The following is a 15,103-nucleotide window of genomic DNA, read 5'->3' on the forward strand; positions in this document are numbered from 1 at the left end:
GTGACATAAGACTAAAAATCACAGACTGTTTGCTTCTGCTAGGAGTATCTCGTTATTATCACCTGCGGAACCGTTCGCTGATTTATAGGGTTTGACTACGGTACAAGTTGGTGCAGTCAGACGCGAAGCGCGTCGTTCTACGTCGTCGTGCTATCATAGTCGTAGGTGAAGTCCTTTACAAAAGGGGACTGTGTCTTCAGTCAATTTCGAACCTCAAGCAGCTACCGCACCTACCATCAGTTCATCAGCTTTACCCCGAACGCGCCCGTAAACAACCCGTGCCGGCATACCCAGGTCTAGGTGTCCGAGCGCGCATGTAACTAAGGTTTAAACCTGGACATGTATCATTATTAACAGTAGTATCTCATGCGTCCTCTTCCAATCATGACATTCTCCATTGCACAGAATGACGTCAAATCCCTGGTGATGCCCTCGTGTAAAAGGTTGAGGGCAAACATCTGGGAAATGAGGTGGCTTGCTTGTCATAAACACTACAAAACTCTAAAGACTTATCACATTGTGCAGCAACAGGGGTGCTCTCCCCCCCAGTCCAGTTCTTTCCGGCCTATCCGCATTCTTTTCCCTGCGTTTTTGCCTTCCCAGCATTGAACCAGCCGTTGATTCCAGGAACTCCAAAAACCAGGAACTTGCACGCAATCATGATGAACGGGGGTTGGGTTAGATTCGGTTCGCTACATCAATAACGTCTCCCGGGTTGTAGACAATACAGTTAATTATTATTGTTATTTGTTATTATTATTTATTGTAATAATTACTACTACTTGATATATTATTTATTGCTGTGCTACTGCTGATGGTTCGCCAGATTGCATCGTCTATCTTTTGGTATAGGGTATGACTCGCTCGAAGGATCAACGTTTACTTCCAGACGTCGCTACAGGACCATCCATCCAGGGCGATCTCTTCTGTAGCTGAGAGCTAAGGACTTGATCCCGGTGATGCTGGCGTTGTTGCTTCGCCCTAGTCGTCTGGGATTGGCTAGGGCTTGGCCGCACGTTCGGTAGTAATGTCCTTGTTGCTGGTGATTGGCGGGTCCTGCCGCTCCCAATATCCCCCTTCGGTAGTTTTTGCAGCGGACGGCCGATTTCAGCTGTAACGTAAGACTTCTGAGGAGGTGGCTGGTAACTGTAATCTGCGAAACTCCTCCCCTGTTTGCCATCTCTGTGGTGGGGGCTTCTCGTCATTGCCGTCCGTTGGGCTGGAGGCGGCGAGGATATTATCGTAGTGGTCACATTATCAGCAAGCGGTGGCGGCAATGGTGGTGACTGCTGTTGAGGATACCGTGATTGCTGGCGCTGCTGCTTTTGTTGCTGCTGCATTTGAGGTAGGCCTTCTTCCATGGCTATGGCCCTTGTGCGCCCGCTGTCACGATGTGTCCCGTCTGCCGTGTTGACCGGAATAGACCCCTGCGACGATGGGGGTTGCTTGATGATGTGGTGATTCGATGATGATACGGTGCCCTGTTGTTGACAGGGAACTTCATTCGAAGTGTGGCTGATACGCTCTTCCGGTGGAAGCAAAGATGGCAACTGCCGCTGCTGTTGCTGCTGATCATCGTGTTCAGAAATTGCAGTGGCTGATTTCATTCCTGCCAGGATCCCCTCGTACCCCTGATACGCCACCTGGATCGCGCGGAGTGCTTCACTCGACCAAGGATGCCCTTCATCAGACTCGTTGTTTTCCACTGCTTTGCGGCATCGATCGGAAGCCCACGAGAGAACAGCATGATCGATGTAGGCACCAAGCTCGTTTGAGGCATACACGCCTCTCAGTGCAGGATTCCCCTTCACCTCGGGAATGTTTCCCAGCTGACTACAGATAGCTCGTGTGATGGCTGAGGCCGGTGGTCTGTGGCGTATCTCGGACCGCGGTTGATGAATCGCGTTATCTGTACCGACGCGTTCAGAGGTCGAACTCTCCCACACCGGACGAAATGCAGGACCAAGGGCGTGTTGGACTATGTGAAATAGACCCGTCCAGAGGTCGCCGGTACTGAAGCGTTCTGCATAGTGCTCATCATGTTCTTCTGGCATCAAGTCGAGATAGTGTTTCGTCGAGGGATCCCTGAACTCGGTCATATGGTTGCGGACGTAGTCGAGGACCTTCCTTTCCAGTGTTCGTGAGCGCAGATCGAGCCAGGATGCCATATCGTCAGCGCCATCGACATCACCGTCTTCCTTCCGCTGAGTCCACCAATCATCCCCGTGAGTAGTTACCATAAGACCTTCGATCGCAGGTACCAAGTCCTGTCGTCGTAAGGGCTTATTGTTCTCGTGAGTATCGACGATATCTGCGGGTTGAGTGTTTACCCAACGTACTACGTGGTCAATGACCTGTGCCATGACCTCGCCTTCCTCCTTCTTGATCTTCAACAAGGGCTGCACATCTGGAAACCGAAGAGTGAGGTTCTGTTGAAGATGGCGGCAAAGACCGTCATAGGCTTCCTTGTCGAGGGAGCTTAGAAATCCACTTCGCCGAGCTGTCTTTTGGGCCGGTTTGATGGTGGAAGGGGGCGATGGGCTGGAGTTGCTGTCGTCGTTATTGTTGCCGTGACCCTTGGGATAAAAGACCTGGCGAACATCCGCAGCATCATAGGTGTCGCTTTTGAGGCTGCCGGCTAGCTCATTCCAATCGGAAATTTGAATGGACTCGGAGGTAGAGGCAGGAAGTGCCCTCAAGGTCTCGAGAACCTGGTAGAACGTATCGAACCAATACTACTCCCATGTTAGCAATATGTTCTAGGTAAGGCTTGATGGTGTCCAAGACTATTTTCTTTTGCCCTGGAGTGGAAGAGATGGACGAGATGACGAATGATGATGATGATGATGAACCATGATTCCCAGACACCAAGGGCGAGCCACTTACATCATCCAGTCTGTACCCTGCAATCTGATACCATTTTGAAATGTTAAACGTGGTTCTCCCCAGGGAGGTTCGACACCAGCGAGTCACCCGGGGTCTCCACCGCTCGCTTCGCCACAGCGTGACGAGACGGCTGATGGGAAAGCGAGCTTCACTTGTCAGGCACAAGATGTCGAGCATGCTTTTCTCGATACCCTTCTTGTTGACATTTCTCTCGACAGAAAATAAAGTGGGATCCCGATCAAAGGCCGAGACGAGCTGTAGCCAGATTTGGCCATGGGTGTCGGGCAGGGTGAGATCACGGCGATTGACACGAAGCTTGATGTCAAGTTCGACTGGTAGAGTGTCTGTGTAGGAGGTGAGTATGGTTTACTATGTGTCTATAAAATGTACGGAATGAAGATCTGCCAATAGTATTGGGGACGGCAATTGAGAGGGGTCACACCTTTGTCGTAAAATTCGCAAATCCACCATAAATCGTTCGAATCGGAATGCGTCTGTTTCACGTAATCTTTCAAGGCCTCGATGCGATGCTGACCAGCCATGAGCTCGGGCCTCTCGTCAATGAAATCGGCCCAATTTCTGAACGATAACACATGCTGACGTCGGTCCTGGACATGGCTTTGATCAGTATCTGGGAGGGCGTTGATCATTTTTTGAACGGCGGCGGCACTGCAGGAGACCTGGACGAAGTGCTGCTCAGCTCGACGTGTGAGGCCACCATTCTGGAAAGAGCGGCAAAGATGGGCGACATGGTTACGGTCGAGGGGCCTATTACTACCGCGAGACCAGGAGGAGTCGAGCACATGGATGGGTAGCTCAGCGACGGCAAGGCGGTAGGGCTCTGCCTGTTTCCTCAGGAATCGACCTCGGTGAAGGAAGGTGGAGAAGGCTTTGGCGATTTGGCAGGCTTAGATGGTGAGGGTGGTGGTGATGATGGGGTGTCGTTGACGACGGGGTTAAGGGAGAGAGAAGTGGATGAATGATGGGGTTCATGAGGAGGGTGGATAGGTGTAGTTTTCCGGCGCTTGGATGGCCGGGGATTCGTGTTGGATTTAGGAGGCAGACGGCGACCAGTTTTAATCATGGTGCCGCTGAGGACGAGGACAGCAGTGGATTAGTATATATATATTTCGTTACTTTGTTCCACGCCAAGTGAGATATGGGAAGGAATAGTTGAGGGGAGAGAAATAGGATGGATGAAAAGATGAGGAGTATTATATTGAATGGGAGACAATACAGGGATCAGAAAGGTGACTAATCAAAGAATAGTAATGGGAAATAGAAGGGAGGGAGGGCGCATGAAAAGTGCGGAGAAGAAGTAGAAGTTTAAAAGTTCAGAGGGAGGGATGGAGGATGGCGGGCACGGACACCTAAACCTAGGATTAAGATATAAATTGGCAAAAGTTCTGGAGGTTTGAGGGCGCACGGACACCTAAACCCAGGTTCCAAGAATGAATTGCCAAAGTTTTAAAAAAGGTATCGTGCACGGACACCCAAACCTGGGTTCAGGCAGGTCAGCTGTACAAAAATGGCAAGTTTACTAGCAATCTTATAAAAATCTGGAGGTTTGTAAGTGGAAGGCTCTAAATATTTGTCACTTGTAACCCTAACCAGGACCCCTTCGGCGTGTTTTCTGACTCCAATATAGGCGGAGCCCTCGGGTGTCTGCTGTCCTGCCCTAAGATTGGGCTTTTTCAGTCGTGTAAATTTGGCATAGCCTTAACCATGTAACATTTACTGCCTTTTGTAGTTTAGTCTTCCTGGGGTCATCCTACCTCTGGCATTATCACATCACACACTTCTTCTCATATCGGCACACCACCTTCCATACCACTGCCCAAGGCAGATTAGACTAAACGTTGTAGTTGACAGCCTGGTGATCACTATAAGAGGGATTCCAGTCGCCATTGTTTGCCATCTCTTCTTTTTCCATTTTTATCATTCTTCACTTTGTAACAGTCGTCCTTTCTTCCTCATCATTCCAACGTCCGTTTATGTCCTTTGTCAAATAAACCTCAGGTTAACGGATCTTACCCTCCTATCGTTCCTAGATTTGTTCCACTCCGCACCAACGTCCACTATGTCTACTGGTCCGTACGTCAACACCGCTCACAATACCAACTATGGAGTCAAGGCCAGCAATGGCACCATGGGCATTCTTTGCTCCGGTACGAAGGTTTTGATCATTCTCCGCCGGCGCAAAGACAAGGACGTTCGAGAGAATGGTCCCCCAGGTCAGTACTGGGGCAGCCTGCCACTACTCAAATAATGGCAACATGGATTAACTTGTAGTTACAGACACTTGGTCCTTTCCGGGTGGCGGCCTGGAAGCAGACGAGACACCAGAGCAGTGTATCGTGCGTGAGATGAGGGAGGAACTCGCGGTGGATGTAGTCATCAAGCCCATCGGTGATGAGCCAGCGTGGGGTATGACCGACGATGACATAAACGGAAAACTATGGCGGTGCACATTCTTTGTCGTGGAACAGGTCAATCATAGCCAGGAAGTTAAGGTTAGTGCATCTCTGCTTTGAGTCGCCTCCACCTTGCCTCTTTTATGTCTTTGTATCTTTCACACTTTCTCGAATCGGATACTTCTTAGAGAGGGTGTAAGTGGAAATGCTAACTTCAAGTCTTCTGTACCAGATCAATGAACCGACGAAGCACGTTGCTCTCGAATGGGTCGAATGGACTGAGCTATGGGCTATGATTAAAGCTGACATAGAGGGGGGCGGCGAGGCTGACGAATCCGGACAAAGGATGTCTTTCTTCGCGACTATGAAGAACATGGTCTTGAAATACCCCGGTCGATGTGATCCGTCTTGCTTGTATAAGCGGACAGTAAAACAAACTCTACTAGAGTTGATTTGGTCATTAGTTACTAGGTGCCTACCGAGCAATGTTTAGTTTAGAGTTGGAAACCTCTGGGAAGGCGAAAGGAAGTATAAATAGCTACACAGCTCTGATCTAAAATACCAGAAACACATAAAAGCATGTTAGTTAAGTTTCTCGTTCTAATTTGACTCTACTTACATGTAACCTTTGACAAAGGTGGATTTGTTGTGAAATTTTAATTGTGGTTTGACCTACGACTGAAATTTCATGATATTTACGGCCATCCCAACCCTGTCCCTACTGAGACTCTTGATTGACGACGCACCGTAACGCTGTCCTGTTTTTTAGCGCCAACAAATCGTGCCTTCATTACTTCTGGTACCATAGAACTTCTCCAGGATCGTTTAATTGCGGTCGCGCTAGGTCAAAATACCTATTCCTGTATATAGAACAATGTCAAATCAACTCTACATCCTGGCAATAGCCAAACCCTACTAGGTTTAAAGCGGGTCAATAAAATCAATTCGAGTAGGGCTGAATTTAGACTGTAGGATTGGGGAGTTCAAATGGGCTCGCTAGCAATTCTGCCGCGCAGCTAGGATAGGTCTCTGTTTCCTCTATTTCTCCTACTTTTTTACTTTCCTTGCCTTTCCCTACTATATACTATATTATAGTGAAAGAAAAGCAACTGGGCAGAAGTAGCTTAGACAGCTAATACTAATCCTAAAGTCGCAAAGCAGCCCATGACCAATCCATCACCCACATCCCGGACTCTCACGTGGCACGATATTCCTGAGTGGCGGCAAGACAACAAGTACATCCTCGCCGGCTATCGCCCGTTGGAAGAAGACGATCTACAAGTCATCAAAAGTCTTACTTTCTTGCACAATGAGACCTGCAACGTGTAACCCATTTGGTCGGCGCTGTGCTGCTGCCACTCTTTGCGACTGCCATTCTCCGAACCATCCATGGTCCACAGTACATCGATGTCACAAGAACCGATTTTATCATGTTCAGTGTCTTCTTCTGTTCCGCAGAGATCTGCCTGATTTTCAGCGCTATGTACCATCTCATGGGATGTCTCTCACATGAGAGGGAACAATTCTGGCACCGACTGGATCTGCTAGGGATCGTGATCGTCACCGTTGGCACTTTCATCCCTGGAATCTACTATATCTTCAACTCGAACCAACTCTGCAGAAGATTCATTGGATTATTGTTTGCCACCCGGGCCATTAGTTACACACTCGGTTGTACGAGGGTGACAAGTCTTCGAAGCATGCTAACCAGGTCATTAGGTTGTATTTTGCGGATCTGCCACCGCGGCTCTCATCTCCATACCCAAGTTCAGGACGTTGCGATGGCGTAAAGTGAGGGTCGGCGCCTACATAGCGCTCGGTGCATCTGCTTTTATCCCCTTGCTGCACGGCGTACAGGTCTATGGGTTAGAATATATGCTCGAGTATTCAGGCATGGAATGGTATCTTGCTGAGCTCCTTCTGTACGGAGGGGGCTGCGGCTTTTATGCAGTACGAACATCTCGTCCCCCCCCCGGCCTTTCCATGTCGAGGGAGCCACCTCTGACCTACGAAAACAGTTCCGAATCCCTGAGCGCTTTGCACCAGGCTATTTCGACATCTGGTTAAGCTCACATCAGATCTTCCATGTATCAATTTTATGCGCCATGTACGTGCATACGATTGCGCTAACGCAAGCTTTCACAGCGTGCCGTACGTTGGACATATGCCACATTCAGTCTGTTCATCAAGCTAGGAGCACAAAGTTGTAAGGGCTGGGGATCAGTATCAAGTAGGAGATGCGAATGGTATGCTTCCGTTCCAATATGTTCTATCGAAATCACTAGAATGAGCAGAGCCTTGGTATCGCCAATCCTGAACACCACACCCTAATCACAGCCCTAGTTTCAGAAGGCTAGGCTAGGCCAGCCAACGCCAACCAGTATACACGGTACATAGAGAAGAGTTCCGATTCCACCAATGTCGACCCCATCTGATGTGGATTTCGAAATCCTCCGCCAGTAGGCTTTGCGTTCACTAGTTGAGGAGCAGGACCAGGGGTTTAATGTTAGCGTTACACTTGGTCCATGCCACGACTGCATGGCGATAGACGATTCTTGAATGCGTTCTGTTCTTTTGCTGCCGTCGTGAGGTGTGCTTCGCTCTGCCTGAAGTGGACCCCACGATGCCTATACCACCCCTTAATCATGCTAGTTCACCTATAGCTTTCTGCTAACAATAGCCCGTGCTTGACTCTGGGGCATTATTGACAAGCCCCGTGAGTTCCGATTTTGATCTGCACTGCCATTTCTTGACGTGGAATAGCACGGATTCAACTCTATAACTTGGAAATAATCGACCCGACCAGTTTCAAAGCAGGTCAATAAGATCAATTCTACCACGGTTGATTTAGTCACTCACTACTACTAGGATAGGTGTACAGGCGAGCACTTTGGTCCTGATGAGGATGACCAAGTTTATTTAGTGTCTACGGGATGGCGGTCGGAGACAATTCAAACCATGCTATATTGGCTATGACCAGGGCAATACTGAGCGTGACTTATGGGAGCTTTTTCGGGATGGATGTCTTCTAGTCACTCGCCCCCAAACGACTCTTGGGAAACACTAGTGATGTTGGGCTTCCCAAGACAATGGTGAGAATAACAGATGCCTTTTCCCTCATGGGCAGAAGTTGGCATGATGGGTTGTTGCTCACAGGCTTTCGACAAAGCGTTGGGATTGTCTACGTGGTTTACTGGAGCGTATTGTTCCTGTAATCTTTTGCGGCGCTGGTCCCGAAGGCTTTAAAACTTCGCTCGGAGCATATGCAACCGGTAGGGGGGCGTAAGAATGGGCTTGGGGGGAGATGAGCATTGCGATTCTGTATAGCAGGATGCTGTGATTGCCTCTTCCTTACCTTCGTCAACCTCTTCCGCGTTTGCATTAAGATCTTCTGGTGCATCGGAGTAATCATCCACGTTGCGACGCTTGAGTGCTCGGTCAGACGTAAATGGAGCGTTGTGCAAGGCTTCAAATTGCAAACGAGATAAAGGCGGGGGAAAGTTTGTAGGAGGATCATATTTCCTGGCTGATGCAACACTAGAGTCTGGACTGGAGATAGACCCAGGGGGCTGTAGCCGCTGGATTATGAATGGTTGGCTGAGGTTTTCCTCCGCATCTACGATTCCAAGACCGTATTGGACATCCTGAGTATTCGTGAGTTCTTTGTTTCGAAGAGATACATTTGTTGTGTCCCATAGCTTTTGTCTTCTGCGCCCATTGCCCCAGCTGTGGCTGGTTACACTTCATTCATGTGGTACCATGACTGCGTTGATGGCTTTTGACGATTGCAGAGACTGTTGTGCACAAGTGATGCAATACACCCGAGCGCAGGAACACAACAAAGGCTCCAAGGTTAGGCTATCGTGAGGAATAAAAGCGCGGTGATACTTGCCGAGAACAAAAAGACCACAAAGCGATGGCGTCAACGAGACCAAAAGTGGAGTATGAATACAGAGGCACTGATTGGTGCAGAAGTGAAAATGCGGCGCCTTTGTAGTCTATATGCTTGTTTAAGGATAATTTAATCTTGGGCAGGATGAATCAAAGATGGGCTTTTCCAAAACTAACATATAATTAATTGGCTAGAAGTATTTCACTGGCTGTAATTTATAGCTTGACTTCTACAGGTTATAAGCTTTTAAAAACGATCTCTTGAGGTCTAGGTTAAGCTAATCGTCTTTGTCAACTACTGTAGATTTCCATATTACTGTTAGGGCGAGCATTAGCTACATGCGACATGGTAAGCACCAGTAAGCTAACTGATAAAATACATTAATCCATAGTAGGAAATATATTGATCGAGAGTCCAGTCTTCGCAATATTGCATGAGATGCCATGACTGTTAATCGAAATCGGATAAAACTTAGCTTGGAATGCCAATTAGAGCCCCCGAAGAAGAGATCATAAGTTAATCTGGCGGAAAATGTGGTGGTGAAATCGAATATGCCTACTGGAGTTTATCTAACCCCCCTTTCAATCCATCCTACTTTGTGTTTCTTTCCCTGATGCCCCTCTCCCTGTTTATGTCTCGGTCTAAAAATCTCTAAAGCCTCTCCCGCACTAAGCCTCGGCAGTCTTTGCTCAACCGTCTCTGCATACGGATACCTCAACATCCCAAGGATAGCCTCCTTTAACACCCCATCGCCCAACTCCAAATTAATCAACCGATCCCTATAGAACCTCTTGAACGTTGATCTCAAACTTTGACACTCATCAGCCGGATGCCACGGATTCTTTGAGAAACCCCATGGACTCCGCCCGCTAAGCATCCAAAGCGCCAAAACACCTATACTCCAAACATCTACCGTTTCGTTATACCCATCCAGTTCGCGCTCTGGAGCAAGCCAGCCTATCGTTCCGTCTGTACCAGGTCTCGCGGGGAGTGTTTGGCCTGGAGGTGGACTCTTTTGCGCGTCATCGAGATCGAGCAGGACGATGGATCGGGTTTGGGAAGACCAGTTACGGATGCCGACGTTGGGAGGCTTGATGTCGCCGTGTATCCATCCGTGCTTGTGGAGAAATTGTGTTGCTTCGAGGATCTCGATGAGGACAGTTCTTGTGTTCAATGTTCTGACTCGTCAGTATTTCACTAAAGAATTTGTTCGCGTCTCACCTTTCATTACCCTCACCAAGTCGCTTTTCGACGTGAAGCGAGACTAATGTACTCTCTGCAGCAGGATCCAAAACAAACCACCAGTCCGCATGGTTATTCGTTGCCCTGACTTCATCCGTGATAACCTCTACTAGTCTCAGGATCCGTTCCTCATCATATCTCGCGCACAACGCCGCTAAACTCTCTAGTCTTGTTCTTCTTTGTTGCGCATACTCTCTATCCTTGCCAACATGGATACGTTTTAACGCGACGAGCTTCCCTGCTCTGTTCATCCCCACACTAACCCTCCCTGAACCGCCAACACCAATGGTACCCGTCGTTAACGTCCATTGACCGATAGTAATAGACCCTTGTTCAGATGGTGTAGGTGTAAGGGCCAGAGTAGACTGACTGACTTGGGAATCAAGAGTGTCTGAAAGATAGTGCTGCAGCCGGGCAGTATATCCTTCTGCGCGAGACCCTCGGGCGTATTCGAGACGGTAGCAGAGAGCTCCAAAGGTTAACTCGACAGCATTCTCTTTTAAGACGCAGACATCTCGTGCAGAAACCTGACTGCCGTTGATCCTTGTAGTAGCTCTTTCAGATCCAGATCGAAGACATACGAGACCCGTGTGATGAATTTGAAAAGTTGCCTGACGTTGTCGAACCTGGTACATTTTATGCTTGGTATGAATGGTGAGAACAATATCATTGAGATTTGAAATGTCTCTTAAACTTCCCACTGTCCAGCCTTTACGCGGCATCCTAGGCGACTCATCAATTGATAAGAAGTAATGCCCAGTCCATATCTCGTAGGGCGTTTCGTCATCTTGTCGATGTGGAGATGACGAACCCTGGGCTGATGATACGGACGAAGAAGAAGAAAAGCTCTCGAGGAGTTTTCGTGCGACGCGCCTCGCGCCAGGGTCAGGTTGAAGTTTCGAGGATATCCACATGCATTTTCTTGTATGTTCTTTGCAAGCTATTTCGATTGGATCTATCAAGTAAAGATATTTTAATACCATGTACAGTTTACTGAGCTTAATCTATCAGTTTCTTACCTATAGTTTGTTCTTGTAACCAATCTACAACCTCTTTGAAAGCCCAACGAGCTTCATCATTCGACGGTGTTAGAATGGCTGTTGCATTTTCAGACGATGATCCTGGCGGTGGAGCTTCGACAGTTCCTTGGCTGCTTGGGATCTCGTCACTGTCCATCATGAACGACATCAACAGGTGAACTGTATGTGGTGGTGATGTTTTTTTTTTTTTTGTTTTGTGGCGGGGTAACGTTGTTCTTGCGGATATGCAGTGGGTCTGTGACATACACGTTGGAAATTTAACAGTGGAAAGAAAACATTTAGAAAGTATTGTACAAGTGAAGTTGAATCAATGGGTTAAAGTAAAAGTGACCAAAGTCCTTCAGCTAGTAAGTCTGCGAATAGAAATTCTATCTCCCTACCTTTTGCGCTGGTAGATATCGTCAGTATTTTGGCAAGCGAAAGATAGAAGTCAAGGAATTGTCAATCACGCCAATCCAACTTGTAGTGCTTTACAGGGAGGTTTGTCATTGGGTGAGTTGAATGATTCTCGCATGGGAAAACCGATTATTGTTATCATTGACCAATTAAAAAGGAAGAGACCGGTGATTAGTGCGCCCTTCCAGTGCCGGTTGAGGCCCTAAAATTTACTGCCCCTTGTGCCAGCCAATGACGATGGATTTCCGCGATTGAGTGGAAACGCAACAAAGAACGGAAGTTCATTGATCCGCTCAAAGAGTCAACGCGTCTGCGTCATGTCATCTCAAAGTCCCCTAAACAACATCCGATCATCAACACCATCTAAATGTCATCACCCGCTATAGCACGCACCTGGCGCAAACTTCTCGCCGACCTCCACGAGCGGGAGAGTGGCGTATGTCTCGCCTTCATCAAAATCCCGTTCGAAGCTAATAAATCTCTACTGCAGCCTCTCCCAGACCCTGTTCCAACTTTTGGTGCCGACCTTATTACCGCGCCTTCGACACCCGTCCTCTCTGCCAGTATTGCTGGACCCGATCTAGATTTCCTCGAAAAACTTGATCAAAGTATAAATGTCGCCTTTGCTACTCCGATTCCCGACTACCAGAACGACTCCGAGAGCTACTCCGAGAGCTCTTCGGACGACGAAGATTGTGCGCCATGGCCGTCACAAGCTCACGCTGCATGGTTCTTGAAGATGGCTCCGGCTCCTAGGATTACTCGCAAAGACCAGAAGCGTAAACTTCCAGATAAAAGAGAAGACGAGCACTCGATGCAAGATACACAGCCTCATAAACGACCGAGACGGACTGCCAAGCGCATAACAATATCTATGGAGAGCAAAACATCGTTTTCCCAATCGAAGCAACAGACTCGATCCGCCAAGGAACATCATCCTCTTTATAGTCCTCCTCAAACGCCTTCGCCAACTGCCCAAACGAGTCCGAAAGATCGAATTAACTCGGCTCAATCGAGGAAGTCTTTAGCTTCCCAGCCTCGCCCATCAATGCAGCAACCTACACCTGAAGCCGACAAGCCCTTGCTTCAACGGGAACTTAGGCAGAAATCGGTGTGGCCCCCTTTGAGTCCTGCAGATGAAAGTGGATAAGTCGGATGAGAGGCATAGGCATCTACGCATATTTTCCAAACGATCGCTGATGGAGTTGGAAACATATCTGAAGGGCCTCTTCGATGGGCGTGGCTATGCAGTTACCAGGAGCAATCTTCCAAGGCGATACAGGCCGCGTTCGACTACCCCTACCGAAACAACGGCAACGCCTCTCATGCAGACTCAAAGAATGGTCAAGGACCTCAAAGCCAGCGTTCCACTTGGAAAGATCCTGGGACGATAGCGAGAAACGCATCGTCAATAACAGCCTTTTGATCTATTTTCTCGCTGCACTAGTCCTGAGGACACTGATACATTCATTGGACACGATGGTATGCCTTATACAGATTCGGGCCGAGATGAAGGTGACTCCGAAGCAACTATACACAATTGAGTTCCGGGTCGAACACAATGACCAGATGTATTATTCGCCTCGCTCTTCACCAAGAGTACAAATGCCATTCCGAGAGTAAACTTTGAAGCGTGTGCGGACCATCTGAGTATGTATCGTCATATAATCTTGGATGTTTCATTGGCTGACCTTGGAGAAGGCTATTGATAGGTAATGTGCACTTCTGACAGGACCTGTCAATGCACGTTGGGAAACAACGCAAGACTCGCTATCCTGCCAGCATCCGCCGACCGTCTGTATTAATCCACCTGTATATGAGAATTGGAGACAGCAAAGAAACATGAGCATGATTTACCGTGAGAGTTGCTGGTCCGTTAACCAATTGAAATGGCGGGAGCATGGGAAATGCGGAAAGAACAGGTGAAATGTAATGAGATCAGCGCCTTCGGCCCTTGCGAAGATGAAATGTAATGTGGCGCGTCTTTCAGTCGCGACGGGATCAACTAGTGACGCTCTGAATCTGGATCTAGGCGATCCAAGGTTAAGTGGACGTTTGTGGAAATGTTCTGAACCTCGATACCTAATTTACTCAAGCGGCTGTTAGTAGCTGTCTTATCTTTTCTTTTTTTGTTTAGCTTTATTTTAATGCTTTTCCCCAATAAAATACTACTCCTAAGTACTATATAGGTAAGCCTTTTCTATTGAGAATCAATTATAATTGTTGCATCTCACATGTGTCGTGATGGACGCTGATCAGGGTGGCGATCAATTCAATCTGAGGCGTTGATTGAGTTGAAGCAGGGATGGCACGGTGCGTTTCATGGGACGTGCATTCTCGCACGGTTCACTGGCCGATCTTTCGTCCACCAGATGTGTGATTGAATTGAATTGAATTGAATTGATCGCCAACCAGACGCTGATAAACCGGAGTCAGAGAGTTGACGCGCTACTGTCCAAGTGCAGAGTGTTGTCCTGCCTGAAGGTGCAATCAAGCACCAATCAGAAATCCATGTCAACCCCCTGCCAAAGTCGAGTCTAATCTAACGCTAGTCCATCTTTTGAAATTCAATTCAACACCCGCTTAAAAAATCAATTGTACCCATTGTAAAGTAGGCTGAATTAAATCAATTGTCCAACAATTGATTTTGGACTGTAGGACTAGGCTTGAGTGCCATGGTTTGACCGATATCTCTAAAAGGAGTTAAAGAATAATAAGTTGTTGGTTGGATCTTAATTTATCGTGGTAGACGCTGATGGATAGGAGTCAAAACTCGACGCGCTGCAGTTCAAGGATGTGCACCACTCAATTCAATCAACCGAATGGCCCGGTGGCGGTGAGTTGACCTGGTCAACCACTCTCTCCAGTGGCGTTGATCAATTATCCGTCAAATTGAGTTGAATGGACACTGGTTGAAGTCGTTGATCTCCAAGCTGAGCTATTTCACTCCCACTCTTCCATCCCCTTTTCTTCACATCCCACCTCCACCCATGATCCTTCTTCCGGCCCATCACCACTACCATTCTCGGTAGGAAGTAATGACACGTCCAGGTCGTCAATCACCCCAGCCCGTAACCACGATCGCAGCACTTGACACATTCCTATAATGTCCGCGTCCAGCCGATTTCGTAGTGGCGTCACCATCCGCCCTGCCGCTGCAAACATCCTCTCGCACTCTGCTGACATCGGCTGGATCGTAAGGAAGTCCAGCGCCATTCGTGAAAGACGAGGAT

General features: G+C 48.1%; 4 protein-coding genes across 4 annotated transcripts; 2 read left to right on the plus strand and 2 right to left on the minus strand.

Annotated features, from left to right (window-relative positions):
* Window positions 1-872: 872 nt before the first annotated feature.
* Window positions 873-3,970, minus strand: FPOAC1_003953 (uncharacterized protein; the record flags this gene model as incomplete). Its single annotated transcript, XM_044848508.1, has 4 exons — window positions 873-2,735; window positions 2,887-3,230; window positions 3,329-3,731; window positions 3,752-3,970. The coding sequence occupies 4 exons, from the start codon at window positions 3,968-3,970 to the stop codon at window positions 873-875; spliced, it is 2,829 nt and encodes a 942-aa protein (XP_044707217.1).
* Window positions 3,971-4,966: 996 nt separating this feature from the next.
* Window positions 4,967-7,367, plus strand: FPOAC1_003954 (uncharacterized protein; the record flags this gene model as incomplete). The annotated part of the gene is made up of 5 exons (XM_044848509.1): window positions 4,967-5,120; window positions 5,185-5,399; window positions 5,533-5,698; window positions 6,451-6,623; window positions 7,020-7,367. 5 exons carry the CDS (start codon window positions 4,967-4,969, stop codon window positions 7,365-7,367), a joined length of 1,056 nt encoding a protein of 351 aa, XP_044707218.1.
* Window positions 7,368-8,542: 1,175 nt separating this feature from the next.
* On the minus strand, window positions 8,543-11,622 carry FPOAC1_003955 (uncharacterized protein; the record flags this gene model as incomplete). Its single annotated transcript, XM_044848510.1, has 4 exons — window positions 8,543-8,944; window positions 10,106-10,370; window positions 10,414-11,389; window positions 11,454-11,622. 4 exons carry the CDS (start codon window positions 11,620-11,622, stop codon window positions 8,543-8,545), a joined length of 1,812 nt encoding a protein of 603 aa, XP_044707219.1.
* Window positions 11,623-12,237: 615 nt separating this feature from the next.
* Window positions 12,238-13,296, plus strand: FPOAC1_003956 (uncharacterized protein; the record flags this gene model as incomplete). The annotated part of the gene is made up of 3 exons (XM_044848511.1): window positions 12,238-12,306; window positions 12,361-12,981; window positions 13,039-13,296. The coding sequence occupies 3 exons, from the start codon at window positions 12,238-12,240 to the stop codon at window positions 13,294-13,296; spliced, it is 948 nt and encodes a 315-aa protein (XP_044707220.1).
* Between the last annotated feature and the right edge of the window lie 1,807 nt (window positions 13,297-15,103).

This window comes from Fusarium poae, chromosome 2 (assembly GCF_019609905.1).
Source record: "Fusarium poae strain DAOMC 252244 chromosome 2, whole genome shotgun sequence".
NCBI lineage: Eukaryota > Fungi > Ascomycota > Sordariomycetes > Hypocreales > Nectriaceae > Fusarium > Fusarium poae.